Here is a 25,775-nt window from a genome sequence, read left to right as displayed (position 1 = left end):
GTGCCCCGCACGCAGTAAACCCTAGTTGTTGCCGAATTGCACTTTCCAGGCGCTTAGTAATCAATCAATCAATCAATCGTATTTATTGAGCGCTTACTGTGTGCAGAGCACTGTACTAAGCGCTTGGGAAGTACAATGCTTCCCAAGTACAGTGCTCCGCACGCAGTAAACCCTCGTTGTTGCCGAATTGCACTTTCCAAGCGCTTAGTACAGTGCCCCGCACGTAGTAAACCCTAGTTGTTGCCGCATTGCACTTTCCAAGCGCTTAGTACAGTGCTCCGCACGCAGTAAGCCCTAGTTGTTGCCGAATTGCACTTTCCAAGCGCTTAGTACAGTGCTCCGCACCCAGTAAGCCCTAGTTGTTGCCGAATTGCACTTTCCAAGCGCTTAGCACAGTGCTCCGCACCCAGTAAACCCTAGTTGTTGCCGAATTGCACTTTCCAAGCGCTTAGTACAGAGCTCCGCTCACAGTAAGCCCTATTTGTTGCCGAATTGCACTTTCCAAGCGCTTAGTACAGTGCCCCGCACCCAGTAAGCCCTAGTTGTTGCCGAATTGCACTTTCCAAGGGCTTAGTACAGTGCCCCGCACGCAGTAAACCCTAGTTGTTGCCGAATTGCACTTTCCAAGCGCTTAGTACAGTGCTCCGCATGCAGTAATTGCTATTTGTTGCCGAAATTGCACTTTCCAAGCGCTTAGTACAGTGTCCCGCACCCAGTAAGCCCTAGTTGTTGACAAATTGCACTTTCCAAGCGCTTAATACAGTGTTCTGCACGCAGTAATTGCTATTTGTTCCCGAATTGCACTTTTCAAGCGCTTAGTACAGTGCTCCGCACACAGTAAACCCTAGTTGTTGCCGAATTCCACTTTCCAAGCGCTTAGTACAGAGCTCCGCTCACAGTAAGCCCTAGTTGTTGCCGAATTGCACTTTCCAAACGCTTAGCACAGTGCCCCGCACGCAGTAAGCCCTAGTTATTGCCGAATTGCACTTTCCAAGCGCTTAGTACAGTGCCCCGCACGCAGTAAACCCTAGTTGTTGCCGAATTGCACTTTCCAAACGCTTAGTACAGTGCCCCGCACGCAGTAAACCCTCGTTGTTGCCTAATTGCACTTTCCAAGCGCTTAGTACAGTGCTCCGCACACAGTAAACCCTATTTGTTGCCGAACTGCACTTTCCAAGCGCTTAGTACAGTGCCCCGCACCCAGTAAGCCCTAGTTGTTGCCGAATTGCACTTTCCAAGCGCTTAGTACAGTGCCCCGCACGCAGTAAGCCCTAGTTGTTGTCGAATTGCATTTTCCAAGCGCTTAGTACAGTGCCCCGCACGCAGTAACCCCAAGTTGTTGCCGAATTGCACTTTCCAAGCGCTTAGTACAGTGCTCCGCACACAGTAAGCGTTCAATAAATACGATTGAATGACTGAATGCCTTTTGTGTGCCCCTGCCCCACAGCCCTTGTCTATATATGGACATAGCCATAATTATAATTGCATTTTTATTTTTAACAATGATGTGGATTTATCCATAATTTTATTTCTTTATAATGATGCCGCTGATGCCTATTTACTTGTTTGGATGTCGGTCTCCCCAGGGATTGTCCGTCTTTGTTGGTGAATTGTACTTTCCAGGCGCTCAGTACAGTGTTCCCAGTAAGCGCTCCATAAATACGGTTGGATGAATGAATGAATGAATGAATGGCGGGGAGGGTGGAGGACGCCTGGGGTCTACTACGTCCACAACCAAGACCGGCCCGGGATCAGAGGAGAATAATAACTTTGGTATTTGTTAAGCGCTTACTGTGTGTCATCATCAATCGTATTTATTTACTTATTTATTTATATATATATATATATATATTTATTTATTTACAGTGTCAGGCACTGTACTAAACGCTGGGGTGGGTATAAGCAAATCGAGTTGGACACGGTCCCTGTCCCCCTATGGGGCTCATAATAATAATAATAATAATAATATTAGGGAATAATCCCTTCCCCACAGCACCTGTATATATGTTTGTACATATTTTTTACTCTATTTATTTATTTTATTTGTACCTATCTATTCTATTTATTTTATTTTGTGAGTATGTTTGGTTTTGTTCTCCGTCTCCCCCTTTTAGACTGTGAGCCCACTGTTGGGTAGGGACCGTCTCTAGATGTTGCCAATTTGTACTTCCCAAGCGCTTAGTACAGTGCTCTGCACATAGTAAGCGCTCAATAAATACGATTGATGATGATGATGATAATAATAATAATAATGGCATTTGTTAAGCGCTTACTATGTGCAAAGCACTGTTCTAAGCGCTGGGGGGGATACAAGGTGATCAGGTGGTCCCACGGGGGGCTCACAGTCTTCATCCCCATTTGACAGATGAGGGAACTGAGGCCCAGAGAATCAATCAATCATATTTATTGAGCGCTTACTGTGTGCAGAGCACTGGACTAAGCGCTTGGGAAGTACAAGTTGGAGGAGTGAAGTGACTTGCCCAAGGCCACACAGCAGACAATAGTAATAATGATGATGGCATTTATTAAGCGCTTGCGATGTGCAAAGCACTGTTCTAAGCGCTGGGGAGGTTACAGAGTGATCAGGTTGACCCACGTGGGGCTCACAGTCTTCATCCCCATTTTACAGATGAGGGAACTGAGGCCCAGAGAAGTGACCTGCCCAAGGCCACACAGCAGACAATAATAATAATAATGATGATGGCATTTATTAAGCGCTGATGATGTGCAAAGCACTGTTCTAAGCTCTGGGGAGGATACAAGGTGATGAGGTTGTCCCCCGTGGGGCTCACAGTCTTCATCCCCATTTTACAGATGAGGGAACTGAGGCCCAGATCAGTGAAGTGACCTGCCCAAGGCCACACAGCAGACAATAATAATAATGATGATGGCATTTATTAAGCGCTTACTATGTGCGACGCACTGTTCTAAGCGCTGGGGAGGTTACAAAGTGATGAGGTTGACCCACGTGGGGCTCATAGTCTTAATCCCCATTTTACAGATGAGGTAACTGAGGCCCAGAGAAGTGAAGTGACTTGCCCAAGGCCACACAGCAGACAATAATAATAATGATGATGGCATTTATTAAGCGCTTACTATGTGCGACGCACTGTTCTGCCACACAGCAGACAATAATAATAATAATGATGGCATTTATTAAGCGCTTACTATGTGCGACGCACTGTTCTGCCACACAGCAGACAATAATAATAATAATAATAATGGCATTTATTAAGCGCTTATGATGTGCAAAGCACTGTTCTAAGCGCTGGGGAGGTTACAAGGCGATGAGGTTGTCCCGCGTGGGGCTCACAGTCTTAATCCCCATTTTACAGATGAGGGAGCTGAGGCCCAGAGAAGTGAAGTGACCTGCCCAAGGCCACACAGCAGACAATAATAATAATAATGATGGCATTTATTAAGCGCTTACTATGTGCGACGCACTGTTCTGCCACACAGCAGACAAGAATAATAATAATGATGGCATTTATTAAGCGCTTACTATGTGCAAAGCACTGTTCTGCCACACAGCAGACAAGAATAATAATAATAATAATGGCATTTATTAAGCGCTTACTATGTGCAACACACTGTTCTAAGCACTGGGGAGGTTACAAAGTGACCAGGTTGACCCACGTGGGGCTCACAGTCTTAGTCCCCATTTTACAGATGAGGGAACTGGCCCAGAGAAGTGAAGTGTCTTGCCCAAGGCCACACAGCAGACAATAATAATAATAATGATGGCATTTATTAAGCGCTTACAATGTGCAAAGCACTGTTCTAAGCGCTGGGGAGGTTACAAAGTGATCAGGTTGACCCACGTGGGGCTCATAGTCTTCATCCCCATTTTACAGATGAGGTAACTGAGGCCCAGAGAAGTGAAGTGACTTGCCCAAGGCCACACAGCAGACAATAATAATAATTATGATGGCATTTATTAAGCGCTTACTCTGTGCAAAGCACTGTTCTAAGCGCTGGGGAGGTTACAAGGTGATCAGGTTGTCCCACATGGGGCTCACAGTCTTAATCCCCATTTTCCAGATGAGGGAACTGAGGCCCAGAGAAGTGAAGTGACTTGCCCAAGGCCACACAGCAGACAAGTGGCAGAGCTGGGATTAGAACCCATGACCCTCCGACTCCCCTGCCCGCTATGCCATGCTGCTTCTTGTCAGCTGCTTGGGCAAGTCGTTTCACTTCTCTGGGCCTCAGTTTCCTCCTCTGGAAAATGGGGATTTAAGACTGTGTACTACCAGGGAAGCAGCGTGGCTCAGTGGAAAGAGCCCGGGCTTGGGAGTCAGAGGTAATGGGTTCTAATTCCGCCTCCGCCATTTGTCAGCTGTGTGACCTTGGGCAAGTCACTTGATAATAATAATGGTATTTATTAAGCGCTTACTATGTGCAAAGCACTGTTCTAAGCACTGGGGAGGTTACAAGGTGATCAGGTTGTCCCACGGGGGGGCTCACAGTCTTCACCCCCATTTTACGGATGAGGAAACTGAGGCCCAGAGAAGTGAAGTGACTTGCCCAAAGTCACCCGGCTGACTGTTGGCGGAGTCGGGATTTGAACCCATGACCTCTGACTCCAAAGCCCGGGCTCTTTCCACTGAACCATGCTACTTCTCTGGGCTCTTCTCTTAAGTAAGCGCTTAATAAATGCCATGATTATTATTATTAAGTCACTTCACTTCTCTGGGCCTCAGTGACCTCATCTGGAAAATGGGAATGAAGACTGTGAGCCCCCAGTGGGACAACCTGATCACCTTGTAACCTCCCCAGAGCTTAGAACAGGGTTTTGCACGTATTAAGCGCTTAACAAATGCCATCATTATTATCATTTATGATTATTACATGTGGGGCAGGGATCGTGTCCACCCTGATTAGCTTGTTATCCACCTCATCCTTTAGAGCTCCTCGTGGGCTGGGAATGTGTCCGTTTATTGCTATCTAGTACACGCCCAGGCACTTAGTACATAGCTCAGCAAACAGAATAGGATTGATTAAACAGTGCCTGACACATAGGCGCTTAACAAGTACCATGATTTAGCTGCTTACCCGGTGCCAAACCCTCATCAGATCGGAACGGTCCCTGTTCCCTGCCTCGGTCTAATAGCCCAGGTGTCTTCACTTTACGGACGGGGGAAACTGAGGCACAGGTGAGTCGTCACTTGCCCCGCAAGCAAGTGGCGAAGCCGGGCCTAGAACCCAGGTCTTCCAACTCCCAATCCCGCGCTCCTCAGTGGGAATGGGAAAACAGGGAGATGAGGAGGAGGGAGAGTCGGGGGGGAAGATCATCATCATCATCAATCGTATTTATTGAGCGCTTACTATGTGCAGAGCACTGTACTAAGCGCTTGGAAAGTACAAATTGGCAACATATAGAGACGGTCCCTACCCAACTCTAAAGCAAGGAATTGATGAGAGCGGAAGCCTGGAAAGCCCATTGTTGGGTAGGGACTGTTTCTAGATGTGGCCAGGCGCTTAGTACAGTGCTCTGCACACAGTGAGCGCTCAAGAAATACGACTGGATGAATGACTGAATGAATTAGAACCCAGGTCCTTCCGAAGCAATGGAAAGAGCCCGGGCTTTGGAGTCAGAGGTCATTATTATTATTATTCTTCTCTGCCTCAGTTCCCTCCTCTGTAAAATGGGGATGAAGACTGTGAGCCCCACGAGGGACAGCCTGATCACCTTCTATCCTCCCCGGCGCTTAGAACAGTGCTTTGCACATAGTAAGCGCTTAATAAATGCCATCATTATTATTATTATTATTATTATTATTATTATTATTATTATTCTCTGTGCCTCAGTTCCCTCCTCTGTAAAATGGGGAGGAAGACTGTGAGCCCCACGAGGGACAGCCTGATCACCTTGTATCCTCCCCGGCGCTTAGAACAGTGCTTTGCACATAGTAAGCGCTTAATAAATGCCATCATCATTATTATTATTATTATTCTCTGGGCCTCAGTTCCCTCCTCTGTAAAATGGGGATGAAGACTGTGAGCCCCACGAGGGACAGCCTGATCACCTTGTATCCTCCCCGGTGCTTAGAACAGTGCTTTGCACATAGTAAGCGCTTAATAAATGCCATCATCATTATTATTATTATTATGGGTTCAAATCCCGGCCCTGCCAGTTGTCAGCTGTGTGACTTTGGGCAAGTCACTTCATTTCTCTGGGCCTCAGTTCCCTCACCTGGAAAATGGGGATTAAGACTGGGAGCTTCCCCGTGGGACAACCTGATCACTTTGTAACCTCCCCAGCGCTTAGTACAGTGCTTTGCACATAGTAAGCGCTTAATAAATGCCATCATTATTATTATTATTATTCTGACCCCCAGGCCTGAGCTTTATCCACCAGTCAGTTGGGCCATGCTGCTTCCAGTTAACAAATTCCACCATTAGTGCTATTATAATAATAATAGTATAATAGCAGTATAAGAATAGTATAATAATGGTATTTGTTAAGCGCTTACTATGTGCTAAGCACTCTTCTAAGCCCTGGGAGGGATTCAGGGTGATCAGGTTGTCCCCCGTGGGGCTCCCAGTCGTCACCCCCATTTTCCCGATGAGGGAACTGAGGCACAGAGAATAATAATGACGGCATTTATTAGGCACTTACTATGTGCAAAGCACTGTTCTAAGCATTGGGGAGGTTACAAGGTGATCAGGTTGTCCCACCGGGGGTGGGGAGGGGGGGTTCACAGTCTTCACCCCCATTTTCCAGATGAGGGAACTGAGGCCCAGAGAAGTGAAGCGACTTGCCCAAAGTCACCCAGCTGGCAAGCGGCGGAGGCGGGATTAGAACCCATGACCTCCGACTCCCAAGCCCGGGCTCTTTCCACTGAGCCACGCTGCTTCACTTGGCGTCATGGCTTGTGGCTGTCTCATCACGGCTGACTGTGGCACTGAACCCAATTTACTTGACTCCACCTCAGCGCTTAGTACAGTGTCTGGCACATAGTAAGCCCTTAACAAATACCACAATTATCAGGTGAAAAGCAGCACGGCCTAGTGGATAGAAGCTGGGCCTGGTAGAAGGTCATGGGTTCTAATCCCCAGCTCCGACACTTTTTTTTTAATGGTATTTGTTAATAATAATAATAATAATAATAATAATAATGGCATTTATTAAGCGCTTACTACGTGCAAAGCACTGTTCTAAGCGCTGGGGAGGTTACAAGGTGATCAGGTTGTCCCTCGTGGGGCTCACAGTCTTAATCCCCATTTTACAGATGAGGGAACTGAGGCCCAGAGAAGTGAAGTGACTTGCCCAAAGTCACACAAAGCGCTTACTATGTGCAAAGCACTGTCCTACTTGTCTGCTGTGTGACCTTGAGCAAGTCACTTCACTTCTCTGGGCCTCAGTTTCCTCATCGGTAAAATTTGAGCTCCATGTGGGACAGGGACAGCGTCCAACCCGATTAGCTTGTGTCCACCCCGGTGCTTAGTACAGTTCCTGGACATAAGAAGTGCTTAACACATGCCATTAAAAAAAAATAAAATTAAAAATAGCGGGTCTGTGGTTCCTGGGTTTCCCCTTTTCCCTTCCCACTCACCCTGGTAGCTTAGGTGCTCTTAACTCACATTTACAGGGCAACAGACAGTTGGTAGGGGCAACAATAATGATGGTATTTGTCACCCCGGTGCTTAGTACAGTGCCTGGACACAGTAAGTGCTTAACACATGCCATTAAAAAAAAATAAAATTAAAAATAGCGGGTCTGTGGTTCCTGTATTCCCCTTTTCCCTTCCCACTCACCCTGGTAACTTAGGTGCTCTTAACTCACATTTGCAGGGCAGCAGACAGTTGGTAGGGGCAACAATAATGATGGTATTTGTCAATCTGGTGCTTAGTACAGTACCTGGACATAGTAAGTGCTTAACACATGCTATTAAAAGAAAATAAAATTAAAAATAGCGGGTCTGTGGTTCCTGGGTTTCCCCTTTTCCCTTCCCACTCACCCTGGTAGCTAGGTGCTCTTAACTCACATTAGCAGGGCAGCAGGCAGTTGGTAGGGGCAACAATAATGATGCTATTTGTCACCCCGGTGCTTAGTACAGTGCCTGGACATAGTAAGTGCTTAACACATGCCATTAAAAAAAATAAAATTGAAAATAGCGGGTCTGTGGTTCCTGTATTCCCCTTTTCCCTTCCCACTCACCCTGGTAACTTAGGTGCTCTTAACTCACATTTGCAGGGCAGCAGGCAGTTGGTAGGGGCAACAATAATGATGGTATTTGTCACCCCAGTGCTTAGTACAGTGTCTGGACATAGTAAGTGCTTAACACATGCCATTAAAAAAAAATAAAATTAAAACTAGCGGGTCTGTGGTTCCTGTATTCCCCTTTTCCCTTCCCACTCACCCTTGTAGCTAGGTGCTCTTAACTCACATTTGCAGGGCAGCAGACAGTTGGTAGGGGCAACAATAATGATGCTATTTGTCACCCCAGTGCTTAGTACAGTGCCTGGACGTAGTAAGTGCTTAACACATGCCATTAAAAAAAATAAAATTAAAAATAGCGGGTCTGTGGTTCCTGGGTTTCCCCTTTTCCCTTCCCACTCACCCTGATAGCTAGGTGCTCTTAACTCACATTTACAGGGCAACAGACAGTTGATGGGGCAACAATAATGATGGTATTTGTCACCCCGGTGCTTAGTACAGTGCCTGGACATAGGAAGTGCTTAACACATGCCATCAAAAAAAAATAAAATTAAAAATAGCGGGTCTGTGGTTCCTGGGTTTCCCCTAGGTATTCCCCTTTTCCCTTCCCACTCACCCTGGTAGCTTAGGTGCTCTTAACTCTCATTTGCAGGGCAGCAGACAGTTGGTAGGGGCAACAGTAGTGATGGTATTTGTCACCCCGGTGCTTAGTACAGTGCCTGGACATAGTAAGTGCTTAACACATGCCATTAAAAAATAAAATAAAATTAAAAATAGCGGGTCTGTGGTTCCTGTATTCCCCTTTTCCCTTCCCACTCACCCTGGTAGCTTAGGTGCTCTTAACTCACATTTGCAGGGCAACAGACAGTTGGTAGGGGCAACAATAATGATGGTATTTGTCACCCCAGTGCTTAGTACAGTGCCTGGACATAGTAAGTGCTTAACACATGCCATGAAAAAAAAAATAAAATAAAAAATAGCGGGTCTGTGGTTCCTGTATTCCCCTTTTCCCTTCCCACTCACCCTAGTAGCTAGGTGTTCTTAACTCACATTTGCAGGGCAGCAGGCAGTTGGTAGGGGCAACAAGAATGATGGTATTTGTTAAGCGCTTACTATGTGCCAGGCACTGTACTAAGCGCTGGGGCAGATACAAGTTAATCAGGTTGGACACAGTCCCTAGAAGCAGCATGGAGTGGAGAGAGCCTGGGCCTGGGATTCAGAAGGTCATGGGTTCTAATCCCCGGCTCCACCACTTGTCTGCTGTGTGACCTTGGGGAAGTCACTTCCCTCCTCTGGGACTCGGATTCCTCATCTGGAAAATGGGGGTAGGAGTGTGAGTTTCAACTTTCTAGGAGTTTCATCTTCTAGACTGTGAGCCTACTGTTGGGTAGGGACCGTCTCTCTATGTTGCCAACGTGTACCTCCCAAGCGCTTAGTACAGTGCTCTGCACACAGTAGGCGCTCAGTAAATACGATGGAATGAATGAATGAATGTGGGGCAGGATCCGTGTCCAACCTGATTAATTAGAAAAGCGGCGTGGCTCAGTGAAAAGAGCCCAGGCTTGAGGGTCAGAGGTCATGGATTCTAATTCTGGCTTTGCCACATCAGCTGTGTGACTTTGGGCAAGTCACTTAACTTCTCTGGCCCCTGGTTACCTCATCTGTAAAATGAGGATTAAGACTATAAGCCCCATGTGGGACAACCTGATTATCTTGTATCTACCTTAGTGCTTAAAATGGTGCTTGGCACATAATAAGCACTTAATAAATACCATCATTAGTAATAATGATGGTATTTATTAAGTGCTTACTATGCAAAGCACTGTTCTAAGCGCTGGGGAGTTACCCACGGGAGGCTCACAGTCTTAATCCCCATTTTCCAGATGAGGTAACTGAGGCACAGAGAAGTGAAGTGACTTGCCCAAAGTCACACAGCTGACAATTGGTGGTGCCGGGATTTGAACCCATGACCTCGGACTCCAAAGCCCGGGTTCTTTTCCACTGAGCCATGCTGCTTCTCAGCTTCTCATTATTATTATTATAGTAAGCACTTACCAAGTATCACTAAAAAAATTCTCTATCCACAAGTTTACGGTCTAGAGGGGAGTTTTACGGTGCTTCGGTGCTTTATCAGCAAGCGGAGGGAAAGGGGCTTATTCAGTAGTAATAATAATAATGGTGATAATATATGTTTATATATATATGTTGTGTATATATGTTTGTACATATTTATTACTCTATTTTACTTGTACCTATCTATTTATTCTATTTATTCTATTTGTTCTATTTATTTTATTTTGTTAGTATGTTTGGTTTTGTTCTCTGTCTCCCCCTTCTAGACTGTGAGCCCACTGTTGGGTTGGGGCTGTCTCTATATGTTGCCAGCTTGTACATCCCAAGCGCTTAGTAATGTCAATCAATCGTATTTATTGAGCGCTTACTATGTTCAGAGCACTGTACTAAGCGCGTGGGAAGTACAAATTGGCAACATATAGAGACAGTCCCTACCCAACAGTGGGCTCACAAGCACACAGTAAGTGCTCAATAAATACGATGGATTGATTGATTGATAATGGTTTTCATTCTGCATTTATTACGTGCTAAGTGGCTTGGATTGCTGAAAGATAATCAAATCAGGCCATCCTCCCAATCATGGCTTGGAAAGATAAAGGATAATCAAATCAGGCCATCCTCCCAGTCCTGTTCAGGAGCAGTAATGACTGCTTTTCAACAACTGGCCCTAAATGTGAGTCACTTCACTTCTTCAGTGCTTTGCACATAGTAAGCACTTAATCAATCAATCAATCGTATTTATTGAGCGCTTACTGTGTGCAGAGCACTGTACTAAGCACTTGGAAAGTCCAAGTTGGCAACATATAGAGACGGTCCCTACCCAACAGTGGGCTCACAGTCTAAAAGACTAAAATAAATGCCATTATTATTTTCTGGGCTTCACTTTCTTTTAGACTGTGAGCCCACTGTTGGGTAGGGACCGTCTGTATATGTTGCCAGCTTGTACATCCCAAGCGCTTAGTACAGTGCTTTGCACACAGTAAGCACTCAATAAATACGATTGATTGATAATGGTTTTCATTCTGCATTTATTACGTGCTAAGTGGCTTGGGTCGCTAAAAGATAATCAAATCAGGCCATCCTCCCAGTCCTGTTCAGGAGCAGTAATGACTGCTTTTCAACAACTGGCCCTAAATGTGAGTCACTTCACTTCTTCAGTGCTTTGCACACAGTAAGCACTTAATCAATCAATCAGTCGTATTTATTGAGCGCTTACTGTGTGCAGAGCACTTTACTAAGCACTTGGGAAGTCCAAGTTGGCAACATATAGAGACAGTCCCTACCCAACAGTGGGCTCACAGTCTAAAAGACTAAAATAAATGCCATTATTATTTTCTGGGCTTCACTTTCTTTTAGCCCACTGTTGGGAAGGGACTGTCTCTATATGTTGCCAACTTGGACTTCCCAAGCGCTTAGTACAGTGCTCTGCACACAGTAAGCGCTCGATAAATACGATTGATTGATTGCCTTATCTGTAGAATGAGGATAATCCATCTGTGTCTGTCTACCTCATTCTACCCGGGTCTGTGTCTGATTTGATTATCTTGAGTCTCTCCCCGCGTTTGGCACATATGTAGTAAGTGCTGAATCCAAGCACTTCCATTCACTCATTTAATCGTATTTATTGAGCGCTTACGGTGTGCAGAGCACTGTACTAAGCGCTTGGGGAGTACAAGTTAAGCCCTACAAGCACTTTTTCTGTACCAGCTTGATTAATGTATCAGTCTCCTTGCTGACCTCCCAGCCTCCTGTCCTGCCCCGCTCCAGTCCACACTTCACTCTGCTGCCCGGATCATTTTTCTACAAAAACGTTCAGTCCATGTCTCCCCACTCCTCAAGAAACTCCAGTGGTTCCCCATCCACCTCCTCATCCAACAGAAACTCCTTACTGTCCGCTTTATCTTGCTCCCTCCTACCTCAGCTTGCTACTAATCAAATCAATCAATCAATCGTATTTATTGAGCGCTTACTGTGTGCAGAGCACTGTACTAAGCGCTTGGGAAGTACAGGTCGGAAACACATAGAGACGGTCCCTACCCAACAGCGGGCTCACAGTCTAGAAGGGGGAGAAATACAGAAGAAAGTGACATGTTCCCTGCTCACAAGAACTTGACACTCAATTGGGGGAGACAAACATAAAACATTAGCAACTAGAATGGTTCAAATCAATGAATTAAGCAGACAGTTTCATGAATTCTAAAAAGGATGTAAACCAGCCGAAGACTGTAAGCTGGTTGTGGGCAGGGAATGTGTCTGTTTACTGTTATATTGTACTCTTCCAAGCTCCTAGTACAGTGCTCTGCACACAGTAAGCACTCAATAAATATGATTGGGAAGTACAAGTTGGCAACATATAGAGACGGTCCCTACCCAACAGTGGGCTCACAGCCCGCAAACTTCACTCCTCTTATGTTAACCTTCTCCCTCTACCTCATTCATTCATATTTCTTGAGCGCTTACTGTGTGCAGAGCACTGTACTAAGCGCTTGGGAAGTCCAAGTTGGCAACATCTAGAGGCAGTCCCTACCCAACAACGGGCTCACAGTCTAGAAGGGGGAGACAGACAGCAAAACAAAACAAGTAGACAGGTGTCAATAGCATCAAAATAAATAGAATTATAGATATATACACATCATTATGTCCCTCGTCCCCCTCCCCATCCCTTCCCCACAGCACCTATATATATGTATATATGTTTGTACATATTTATTACTCTTTATTTTACTTGTACATATTTATTCTATTTATTTTATTTTGTTAGTATGTTTGGTTTTGTACTCTGTCTCCCCCTTCTAGATTGTGAGCCCACTGTTGGGTAGGGACTGTCTCTATACGTTGCCAACTTGTACTTCCCAAGCGCTTAGTACAGCGCTCTGCACACAGTAAACGCTCAATAAATACGATTGATTGATTAATTGATCATTAACCTACCTCGATCTCATCCTGCCTCTGGCCTGGAATGCCCTCCCTCCTCAAATCTGACACCCAGTTACTCTCCCCCGCTTCCAAGCTTTATTGAAGGCAAATCTCCTTCTAGACTGTGAGCCCACTGTTGGGTAGGGACCGTCTCTATATGTTGCCAACTTGGACTTCCCAAGCGCTTAGTACAGTGCTCTGCACACAGTAAGCGCTCAATAAATACGATTGATTGATTGATTGGTGGTCTGTGGTGGGAGAGGTGACCAAGGATTAGAAAAACCGGGAACAGCCCAACCAGATTGGGCTGTGGGAAGCAGCGTGGCTCAGTGGAAAGAGCCCGGGCTTTGGAGTCAAAGATCATGGGTTTGAATCCCGGCCCTGCCAGTTGTCAGCTGTGTGACTTTGGGCAAGTCACTTCACTTCTCTGGGCCTCAGTTACCTCATCTGTAAAATGGGGATGAAGACCGTGAGCCCTCTGGGGGACAACCTGATCTCCTTGTAACCTCCCCAGCTCTTAGAACAGTGCTTTGCCCATAGGAAGCGCTTAATAAATTCATTCATTCAGTCGTATTTACTGAGCGCTTACTGTGTGCAGAGCACTGTACTAAGCGCTTGGGAAGTAGAAGTTGGCAACATACAGAGACCCAACAGCGGGCTCACAGTCTGGAAAGGGGAGACAGACAACAGAACAGAACATATTATTATTATTGAGACAGCCGAGATTAAGGCACCCCTAGAATTAGAGATCATCATCATCAATCGTATTTATTGAGCGCTTACTATGTGCAGAGCACTGGACTAAGCGCTTGGGAAGTACAAATTGGCAACATATAGAGACAGTCCCTACCCAACAGTGGGCTCACAGTCGAAAAGGGGGAGACAGAGAACAAAACCAAACATACTAACAAAATCAAATAAATAGAATAGATATGTACAAGTAAAATAAATAATAGAGTAATAAATATGTACAAACATATATACATATATACAGGTGCTGTGGGGAAGGGAAGGAGGTAAGATGGGGGGGATGGAGAGGGGGAGAGGAAGGAAGAGATTCAGGCCCCCCCTAGATTTCTATGTTGGTCTCGGGACGAAAGTGTTGAAACGTGAATCGCCACGCTTAGTTTCTTTGTTGGTCTTTTTTTTTTTTCCTTTTAAAATCTCCCTCCGGGCTGTAAATTAAATGGAGCGATTCCAAAAGCCTGACTCCCTGTTCCCTAGGCAACAGTCCTGGCGAATCCCTGTGTCTCGGGGATGGGGTGAGGTCACCTGCTCCATGAGCACTGATGCAGCCTGGCAGGGAATGACATCATTGCATTAGCTAATGGAGGTGAGGTAATGCTCCCAAAGGCCCTGGATGAGCACTATAGCCGCAGTGCTCTCCCCGGGAGGGGCTAGTGCTCCTCTGGGCATCGGCTCTGGTGCTGGGGTGACCTCCGGGGCACTCAAGAAGTCCCAATCCTTGGTTGCCAAGCCCTCCTCCCACCCCTCCCTCCTCCTGGGCACACATTATTTTGAATTTTTCCTCCCTCTTGGTTGCCAAGCCCTCCTCCCACCCCTCCCTCCTCCTGGGCACACATTATTTTGAATTTTTCCTCCCTCACCTCCCTCCTGTCCTCCTCCAGCCCAGCCCGCGCCCTCCGCTCCTCTGCCGCCGCTCACCTCCTCACTGGACTTGTACCTATCTATTCTATTTATTTTATTTTGTTAGTATGTTTGGTTTTGTTCTCCGTCTCCCCCTTTTAGACCGTGAGCCCGCTGTTGGGTAGGGACCGTCTCTAGATGTTGCCAACTTGGACTTCCCAAGCGCTTAGTCCAGTGCTCTGCACACAGTAAGCGCTCAATAAATACGACTAATTGATTGATTGATTGATTTTCGCCTGTCCCGCCGTCGACCCCCAGCCCGGAATTCCCTCCCTCTGCCCATCCGCCAAGCTAGCTCTCTTCCTCCCTTCAAAGCCCTACTGAGAGCTCACCTCCTCCAGAAGGCCTTCCCACACTGAACCCCCTTTGTCCTCTCCTCCTCCCCATCCCCCCTGCCCTACCTCCTTCCCCTCCCCACAGCCCCTGTATATATCTTTATACAGATTTATTACTCTATTTATTTTACTTGTACATATGTACTATTCCATTTACTTTGTTAATGATGTGTATCTAGCTTTATTTCTATTTGTTCTGACGACTGGACACCTGTCTACATGTTTTGCTTTGTTGTTCTGTCTCCCCCTTCTATTCATTCATTCATTCAATCGTATGTATTGAGCGCTTACTGTGTGCAGAGCACTGTACTAAGCGCTTGGGAAGTACAAGTTGGCAACATAGACTGTGAGCCCATTGTTGGGTAAGGACCGTCTCTATATGTCACCAACTTGTACTTCCCAAGCGCATAGTACAGTGCTCTGCACACAGTAAGCACTCAATAAATATGATTGAATGAATGAAATATTTTGAAATAAATCAAGATAGCCGAAAACACGAAACATCAAAACCGGTGTGCGTGGGACTCTTGGGGGTGACTGACATTTGCCAGTCTGTCTTCTCGTAGCCACACTCACAAGGAAGGTGCCCGCTCCGGGGTTCAGTCCTAAGTGGGTAATAATAATCATAATTACTACAATAATAACAATAGTAATGTTGGTATTTGTTAAGCGCTTACTATCATCATCATCAATCGTATTTATTGAGCGCTTACTGTATGCAGAGCACTGTACTAAGCGCTTGGGAAGTACAAATTGGCAGCATATAGAGACAGTCCCTACCCAACAGTGGGCTCACAGTCTTACTATGTGCGAAACACTGTTCTAAGTGCTGGTGGGGGAGAATACAAGGTGATCAGGTTGTCCCACGTGGGGCTCACAGTCTTAATCCCCATTTTATAGATGAGAGAACTGAGGCACAGAGAAGTTAAGTGTCTTGCCCAAGGTCACACAGCAGACATATGGGGGAGGCGGGACTCGAACCCATGACCTCTGACTCCCAAGCCTGCGCTCTTTACACTGAGCCATGCTGCTTCTCTTAATAACGAGTGTGGCGTCTGTAGAGTGCTTACGATGTTCACTCAATCATTCAATTCTAGACTGTGAGCCCGCTGTTGGGTAGGGACCGTCTCTAGATGTTGCCAACATGTACTCCCCAAGCGCTTAGTACAGTGCTCTGCACACAGTAAGCGCTCAATAAATACGATTGAATGAATGAATGAGCTACACAATCGCTGGCCCACATGGGGCCCACCGTCTCAATCCCCATTTTTCAGATGAGGTAACTGAGGCCCAGAGAAGTCGGGGCTCGCCCCACGTCCCTCAGCAGACACGTGGTGGAGCTGGGATTAGAACCCAGGTCCTTCCGGCTCCCAGGCCCGGGCTTTAGCCACTAGGCCCCGCTGCTTTTCATCCTTTTAACCATCAAGTTATGGTTAAAAGTTATGAGAAGCAGCGTGGCTCAGTGGAAAGAGCCCGGGCTTTGGAGTCAGAGGTCATGGGTTCGAATCCCAGCTCTGCCACATGTCTTCTGTGTGACCTTGGACAAGTCACTTCTCTGAGCCTCAGTTACTTCATCTGTAAAATGGGGATTAAGACTGTGAACCCCACATGGGACAACCTGATTGCTTTGTATCCCCCCAGCGCTTAGAACAACGCTTTGCACATAGTAAGCGCTTAACAAATGCCAACATTATTATAAAGTCCAAAGTCTGTCCGGCTTTAGAGTAACAGCTCCGCCTCGCTTTTCTCTCCACGCAGGCTTCAACCGGCACCTACGCAATCATGGCGGACTCCCAGGTGGAGGCGGGAGCAGCGGCTGGCGAGGTGATGGTCGACTCTAAATCCTTCCACAGTTCACACGGGTAAGTGCTTCGTTTTTGCCCCCGTCCTCCCCATCTCTCCTCTAGACTGGGAGCGAATGGGTGATGCTTTCCCTCCGCGCCTCCGTCGCCACAAAGGCTGGCAGTTCATTCATTCAATCAATCGTATTTATTGAGCGCTTACTGTGTGCACAGCACTGGACTAAGCGCTTGGGAAGTCCAAGTCGGCAACATCTAGAGACGGTCCCTACCCGACGGCGGGCTCACGGTCTAGAAGGGGGAGCCGGACAACAAAGCATATTAACAAAATAAAATCAATAGAATAAATGTGTACAAGTATAATAAATAGAGTAATAAATATGTACAAACATATGTTCATTCGTTCATTCATTCAATCAATCGTATTTATTGAGCGTTTACTGTGTGCAGAGCACTGGACGAAGCGCTTGGGAAGTCCAGGTCGGCAACGTCTAGAGACGGTCCCTACCCGACGGCGGGCTCACGGTCTAGAAGGGGGAGACAGACAACAAAACATATTAACAAAATAAATAGAATAAATGTGTACAAGTAAAATAGAGTAATAAATATGTACAAACATATGTTCATTCATTCATTCAAAAATATGTACAAACATATGTTCATTCGTTCATTCATTCAATCGTATTTATTGAGCGCTTACTGTGTGCAGAGCACTGGACTAAGCGCTTGGGAAGTCCAAATCGGCAACATCTAGAGACGGTCCCTACCCGACAGCGGGCTCATGGTCTAGAAGGGGGAGACGGACAACAAAACATATTAACAAAATAAAATCAATAGAATAAATGTGCACAAGTAAAATAAATAGAGTAATAAATATGTACAAACATATGTTCATTCATTCATTCAATTGTATTTATTGAGCGCTTACTGTGTGCAGAGCACTGGACTAAGCGCTTGGGAAGTCCAAGTCGGCAACATCTAGAGACGGTCCCTACCCGACGGCGGGCTCACGGTCTAGAAGGGGGAGGGGGAGACGGACAACAAAACATATTAACAAAATAAAATCAATAGAATAAATGTGTACAAGTAAAATATAATAAATATGTACAAACATATGTTCATTCATTCATTCAGAAATATGTACAAACATATGTTCATTCATTCATTCAATCGTATTTATTGAGTGCTTACTGTGTGCAGAGCACTGGACTAAGCGCTTGGGAAGTCCAGGTCGGCAACATCTAGAGACGGTCCCTACCCGACAGCAGGTTTACAGTCTAGAAGGGGGAGACAGACAACAAAACGTATTAACAAAATAAATAGAATAAATGTGTACAAGTAAAATAAATAGAGTAATAAATATGTACAAACATATGTTCATTCGTTCATTCATTCATTCAATCGTATTTATTGAGCGCTTACTGTGTGCAGAGCACTGGACTAAGCGCTTGGGAAGTCCAAGTCGGCAACATCTAGAGACGGTCCCTACCCGACGGCGGGCTCACGGTCTAGAAGGGGGAGACGGACAACAAAACATATTAACAAAATAAAATCAATAGAATAAATGTGCACAAGTAAAATAAATAGAGTAATAAATATGTAAAAAAAAAGGTTCATTCATTCAATCGTATTTATTGAGCGCTTACTTTGTGCAGAGCAGTGGACTAAGCGCTTGGGAAGTCCAAGTCGGCAACATCTAGAGACGGTCCCTACCCGACAGTGGGCTTACAGTCTAGAAGGGGGAGACAGACAACAAAACATATTAACAAAATAAAATAAATAGAATAAATGTGTACAAGTAAAATAAATAGAGTAATAAATATGTACAAACATATATACAGGTGCTGTGGGGAGGAGAAGGAGGTAAGGCGAGGGGAGAGGAAGGAGGGTGAGCCCACTGTAGACTGTGAGCCCACTGTTGTGTAGGGACTGTCTCTATATGTTGCCAACTTGTACTTCCCAAGCGCTTAGTACAGTGCTCTGCACACAGTAAGCGCTCAATAAATACGATTGATGATGATGATGAGGGGGCTGAGTGTGGGAAGGCCTCCTGGAGGAGGTGAGCTCTCAGTAGGGCTTTGAAGGGAGGAAGAGAGGATGTGCGGAGGAGGGAGGGCAGTTGAGTTGGTGATGGGTGGCACCCTCAGCCTGGCCATTATAATGGTGAAACTGTGGGGTTTGTTAAGCACTTAATTTGTGTCAGGCACTGTAATAAGCGCTGGGGTGGAGAATAATAATAATAATAATGGCATTCATTAGGCGCTTACTATGTGCAAAGCACTGTTCTAAGCGCTGGGGAGGTTACAAGGTGATCAGGTTGTCCCTCGTGAGGCTCACAGTCTTTATCCCCATTTTCCAGATGAGGTAACTGAGGCCCAGAGAAGTGAAGCGACTTGCCCAAAGTCACACAGCGGACAGTTGGCGGAGCTGGGACTCCAAAGCCCGTGCTCCTTCCGCTGAGCCACGCTGCTGGATACCAGCAAATCGGGTCGGACACCGTCCCGGTCCCACCTGGGGCTCACAGTCTCAATCCCCATTTGAATACTATTCTATTTATTTTGTTTTGTTAATATGTTTTCCTTTGTGGTCTGTCTTCCCCCTTCTAGACTCAGCGTGGCTCAGTGGAAAGAGCCCGGGCTTTGGAGTCAGGGGTCATGGGTTCGAATCCCGGCTCTGCCAATTGTCAGCTGTGTGACTTCGGGCAAGTCACTTCACTTCTCTGGGCCTCAACTACCTCATCTGTAAAATGGGGATTAAGACTGTGAGCCCCCCGTGGGACAACCTGATTTCCTTGTAACCTCCCCAGCGCTTAGAACAGTGCTTTGCACATAGTAAGTGCTTAATAAATGCCATCATTAGACTGTGAGCCCGCTGTTGGGTAAGGATCGTCTCTAGGTGTTGCCAACTTGGACTTCCCAAGCGCTTAGTACAGTGCTCTGCACACAGGAAGTGCTCAATAAATATGATTGAATGAATGAATGAATGAATGATAAATACGATTGAATGAATGAATGAGTCCCCTAGGAAACGCATCTTCTAGACTGTGAGCCTACAGTGCTATGCACTTAGTACAGTGCTAAGTGCTTAGAACAGTGCTCTGCACACAGTAAGTGCTCAAATACAAATTATTATTATTATGTAGTAAGCACTTAACGAGTTCCATAATTTACTAATTATCATTATTCCTCCAGGAAGGTGCCTGGGAAGCAGTTCCTGGGGTCCTCAGCCTCGCTGGACCACAGGTACAGGATGGATTACCCAAATATGGGGATATGTTTAATCATCAACAACAAGAACTTCCACCCAAACACAGGTAAGTTGTTGGGTTTTTTTTTCCATTCTTCTTTTAAAAGCCTTTAAAAGAAGTAGACTGAGCAGCGTGGCTCAGTGGAAAGAGCCCGGGCTTTGGAGTCAGAGGTCATGGGTTCAAATCCCAGCTCCGTCGATTGTCAGTTGTGTGATGTTGATGATAGAATAGAACGGTACCCGGGTGCTTAGAACAGTGCTTGGCACCTAGTAAGCGCTTAACAAATACCCTTTTTAATATGGTACTTGTTAAACACTTACTACATGCCAGGCGTTGTAGTAAGCACTGCGTCAGGGTGGGGAAGGGGCCTGTTGCCATTTTTGAGGATCATCATCATCATCAATCGTATTTATTGAGCGCTTACTATGTGCAGAGCACTGTACTAAGCGCTTGGGAAGTACAAATTGGCAACATCTAGAGACAGTCCCTACCCAGCAGTGGGCTCACAGTCTAAAAGGGGGAGACAGAGAACAAAACCAAACATACTAACAAAATAAAATAAATAGGATAGATATGTACAAGTAAAATAAATAAATAAATAGAGTAATAAATCTGTACAAACATATATACATCTATACAGGTGCTGTGGGGAAGGGAAGGAGGTAAGATGGGGGGTTGGAGAGGGGGGGCGAGGGGGAGAGGAAGGAGGGGGCTCAGTCTCCCCCTTCTAGAGATTATTTATTGAGATTTTTGAGGATTTCACAGTGACCCCAATAATAGGATTTGAACCTCCCAGCCTCCCATGTCTCCACACTGTTGGGTAGGGACCGTCTCTAGATGTTGCCAACTTGGACTTCCCAAGCGCTTAGTACAGTGCTCTGCACACAGTAAGCGCTCAATAAATACGATTGATTGATTCTGCTGCCCGGATCATTTTTCTCCACAGAAAACGCCAGTGGTTGCCCATCCACCTCCATATGATAATAATAATAATAATAATAATAATAATAATAATAATGGCATTTATTAAGCGCTTACTATGTGCAAAGCACTGTTCTAAGCGCTGTCAAACAAAAGCTTCTCAAAAGCTTTAAAGCTGTCCATCCCCTTCCCCCCCGACCCAACCTGTGCAAGTTGTACTTTCCCAAGTGCTTAGTACAGTGCTCTGCACACAGTAAGCGTTCAATAAATACGTTTGAATGAATGAATCTTTGGGCACTCAGCGACTTAGCCGAAATCACTTAAGTTAACCTATAATCAATCATCAGTCAATGGTATTTATTGAGTACCTCCTATATGCAGAACCCTGTACTGAGCAGTTGGGAGAATACAAGCACCTGTATATATGTTTGTTTGTATTTATTACTCTATTTATTTGTACATATTTATTCTATTTATTTTATTTTGTTAATTTTTGTTTTGTTGTCTGTCTCCCCATTCTTCATCATCAATCATATTTATTGAACGCTTACTGTGTGCAGAGCACTGTACTAAGCGCTTGGGAAGTACAAGTTGTACTTCCGTCTCTATATGTTGCCAACTTGTACTTCCCAAGCGCTTAGTACAGTGCTCTGCACACAGTAAGTGCTCAATAAATACGATCGAATGAGTGAATGAATAAATGATGCCTGGCCTCAAGGAGCTTTCTAAAATAGTCAAGGAATCTTTAGACCAATCAGTCGTATTTATTGAGCACTTACTGTGTGCAGAGCACTGTACTAAGCGCTTGAGTAAGTAAGTTCTGCACACAGTAAGCGCTCAATAAATACGATTGATTGATTGATTGATTCTGCTGCCCGGATCATTTTTCTCCACAGAAAACGCCAGTGGTTGCCCATCCACCTCCATATCAAACAAAAGCTTCTCAAAAGCTTTAAAGCTGTCCATCCCCTTCCCCCCCCCACCCAACCTGTGCAAGTTGTACTTTCCCAAGTGCTTAGTACACTGCTCTGCACACAGTAAGCGTTCAATAAATACGTTTGAATGAATGAATCTTTGGGCACTCAGCGACTTAACCGAAATCACTTAAGTTAACCTATAATCAATCAGTCAATGGTATTTATTGAGTACTTCCTATATGCAGAACCCTGTACTGAGCAGTTGGGAGAATACAAGCACCTGTATATCATCATCATCAATCGTATTTATTGAGCGCTTACTGTGTGCAGAGTACTGTACTAAGCGCTTGGGAAGTACAAATTGGCAACATATACAGTCCCTACCCAACAGTGGGCTCACAGTCTAAAAGACTGTATACATGTATATATGTATGTATTTATTACTCTATTTTATTTTGTTAATGTGTTTCGTTTTGTTGTCTGTCTCCCTGTTCTAGACTGTGAGCCCACTGTTGGATAGGGACCGTCTCTAGATGTTGCCGACTTGTACTTCCCAAGCGCTTAGTACAGTGCTCTGCACACAGTAAGCGCTCAATAGATACGATTGAATGAATGAATGAATGAATAAATGATGCCTGGCCTCAAGGAGCTCTCTAAAATAGTCAAGGAATCTTTAGACTGTAATCAATCAAGCGTATTTATTGAGCGCTTACTGTGTGCAGAGCACTGTACTAAGCGCTTGAGTCAGTAAGTTTGTTATGGGCAGGGGGCATGACTGTTGATTCTGTTATTGCCAACTTGGACTTCCCAAGCGCTTAGTACAGTGCTCTGCACGCAGTAAGCGCTCAATAAATACGATTGATGGTTATAATTGATTGTTATAGAGAAGCAGTGTGGCTCAGTGGAGAGAAGCAGCGTGGCTCAGTGGAAAGAGCCCGGGCTTTGGAGTCAGAGGTCATGGGTTCAAATCCCGGCTCCGCCACATGTCTGCTGTGTGATCTTGGGCAAGTCACTTAACTTCTCTGTGCCTCAGTTCCCTCATCTGTAAAATGGGGATTAAGACCGTGAGCCCCACGTGGGACAACCTGATCACCCTGTATCCTCCCCAGCACTTAGAACAGTGCTTTGCACATAGTAAGTGCTTAACAAATGCCAATTATTATTATTATAATGCACTCTCCTACACACTTAGTACAGTGTTCTCCACATAGTAAGCGCTGAATAAATACTACTGATTGATGGATCGGTTGCTCGGAAAGCGCAGATTAAAATGCTCCTCTGTCTCCAGGAATGGGCTGTCGGTCCGGCACGGATGTGGACGCCGCCAGCCTCATAGACACTTTCAAGAAGCTGAAATACGAAGTCAGGTGTAAAAACGACATGAAAAGGCATGAGATTCTGGAATTACTCACCTCCGGTAAGTCAGAATTCTCAGAGGAAAAAGGGATAATAATAATAATAATAATGATGATGATGATGATGATGGCATTTATTAAGCGCTTACTATGTGCAAAGCACTGTTCTAAGCGCTGGAGAGGTTACAAAGTGATCCGGGAGGCTCACAGTCTTAATCCCCATTTTACAGATGAGGTGACTGAGGCCCAGAGAAGTGAAGTGACTTGCCCCAAGTCACACAGCTGACAATTGGCAGAGGCGGGATTTGAACCCATGACCTCCGACTCCAAAGCCTGCGCTCTTTCCATTGAGCCACGCTGCTTTGCTTCTCTGCACCTCAGTTCCCTCCTCTGGAAAATGGGGATTAAGACTGTGAGCCCCCCGTGGGACAACCTGATCACCTTGTAACTTCCCCGGCGCTTGCCCAAAGTCACACAGCTGACAATTGGCAGAGGCGGGATTTGAACCCATGACCTCCGACTCCAAAGCCCGGGCTCTTTCCACTGACGGTGATGCATTTGTTAAGCGCTTACTATGTGCCAAGCACGGTTCTAAGCGCCGGGGAGGATACAAGGTGATCAGGTTGTCCCACGGGGGGCTCACAGTCTTCATCCCCATCTTACAGATGAGGTCACTGAGGAACAGAGAATCAATCAATCAGTCAGTCGTATTTATTGAGCGCTTACTGTGTGCAGAGCACTGTACTAAGCGCTTGGGAAGTACAAATTGGCAACATATAGAGACAGTCCCTACCCAACAGTGGGCTCACAGTCTAAAAGGGAAGTGAAGCGACTGGCCCAAAGTCACACAGCTGACAATTGGCAGAGGCGGGATTTGAACCCATGACCTCCGACTCCAAAGCCCGGGCTCTTTCTACTGACGGTGATGCATTTGTTAAGCGCTCACTATGTGCCAAGCACTGTTCTAAGTGCCGGGGAGGATACAAGGTGATGAGGTTGTCCCACGGAGGGCTCACAGTCTTCATCCCCATCTTACAGATGCGGTCACTGAGGCACAGAGAATCAATCAATCGTATTTATTGAGCGCTTACTGTGTGCAGAGCACTGTACTAAGCGCTTGGGAAGTCCAAGTTGGCAACATCTAGAGACAGTCCCTACCCAACAGTGGGCTCACAGTCTAAAAGGGAAGTGAAGCGACTGGCCCAAAGTCACACGGCTGACAGGCGGCGGAGCCGGGATTTGAACCCGTGACCTCTGACTCCCAAGCCCGGGCTCTTGCCACTGAGCCACGCTGCTTCTCTTGGTCCGCTGGGAAAGGTTACATGGGCCCTAATGAGACACAGTCTGATTTCCAAGACACTGGAAAAGCAGAGAAGCAGCGTGGCTCAGTGGAAAGAGCCCGGGCTTGGGAGTCAGAGGTCATGGGTTCAAATTCCGGCTCCACCACTTGTCAGCTGGGTGACTTTGGGGAAGTCACTTCACTTCTCTGGGCCTCAGTGACCTCATCTGGAAAATGGGGATGAAGACTGTGAGCCCCTTGTGACCTCCCCAGTGCTTTCCACATCGTAAGCGCTTTATAAATGCCATTATTATTATTATTAGAAGCAGCGTGGCTCAGTGGAAAGAGCCCAGGCTTGGGAGTCAGAGGTCATGGGTTCAAATCCCGGCTCCACCACTTGTCAGCTGGGTGACTTTGGGGAAGTCACTTCACTTCTCTGGGCCTCAGTGACCTCATCTGTAAAATGGGGATGAAGACTGTGAGCCCCTTGTGACCTCCCCAGTGCTTTGCACATCGTAAGCGCTTTATAAATGCCATTATTATTATTATTAGAAGCAGCGTGGCTCAGTGGAAAGAGAATGGGCTTTGGAGTCAGAGGTCATGGGTTCAAATCCCGGCTCCTCCTACTGTCAGCTTTGTGACCTTGGGCAAGTCACTTCACTTCTCTGGGCCTGTTACCTCAACTGGAAAATGGGGACTAAGACTGTGAGCCCCCCCGTGGGACAACCTGATCACCTTGTAACCTCCCCAGCGCTTAGAAGAGTGTTTATTTTATTTTATTTATTTTTTTTTTTAGACTGTGAGCCCACTGTTGGGTAGGGACCGTCTCTATATGTTGCCAATTTGTCCTTCCCGAGCGCTTAGTACAGTGCTCTGCACACAGTAAGCGCTCAATAAATACGATTGATGATGATGGTGAACCAGTGGGAAGAGCCTGGGATTGGGAGTCAGAGGACCTGGGTTCTAATCCCAGCTCCTCTGTGTGACCTTGGCCCAGTCACTTAACTTCTCTGTGTCTGTTACCATATCTGTAACCTTTTAGACTGTGAGCCCACTGTTGGGTAGGGACTGTCTCTATATGTTGCCAACTTGTACTTCCCAAGCGCTTAGTACAGTGCTCTGCAC

General features: G+C 45.9%; 1 protein-coding gene across 1 annotated transcript in view; it reads left to right on the top strand.

The window, feature by feature from the left end:
• CASP3 (caspase 3) overlaps positions 1-25,775 on the top strand; it is a 36,174-nt gene that overhangs the window by 3,386 nt on the left and 7,013 nt on the right. The window contains exons 2-4 of the mRNA XM_038755248.1: positions 16,891-16,994; positions 20,123-20,244; positions 23,305-23,433. Of these exons, the coding sequence (XP_038611176.1) occupies positions 16,915-16,994; positions 20,123-20,244; positions 23,305-23,433 (331 nt within the window). The 5' untranslated portion in view covers positions 16,891-16,914. The remainder of the gene's footprint in view (positions 1-16,890; positions 16,995-20,122; positions 20,245-23,304; positions 23,434-25,775) is intronic.

This window comes from Tachyglossus aculeatus, chromosome 12 (assembly GCF_015852505.1).
Source record: "Tachyglossus aculeatus isolate mTacAcu1 chromosome 12, mTacAcu1.pri, whole genome shotgun sequence".
Lineage (NCBI taxonomy): Eukaryota > Metazoa > Chordata > Mammalia > Monotremata > Tachyglossidae > Tachyglossus > Tachyglossus aculeatus.
Note: the sequence above shows the minus strand (reverse complement) of the source record. Positions and strands in the feature narration are given on the sequence as shown.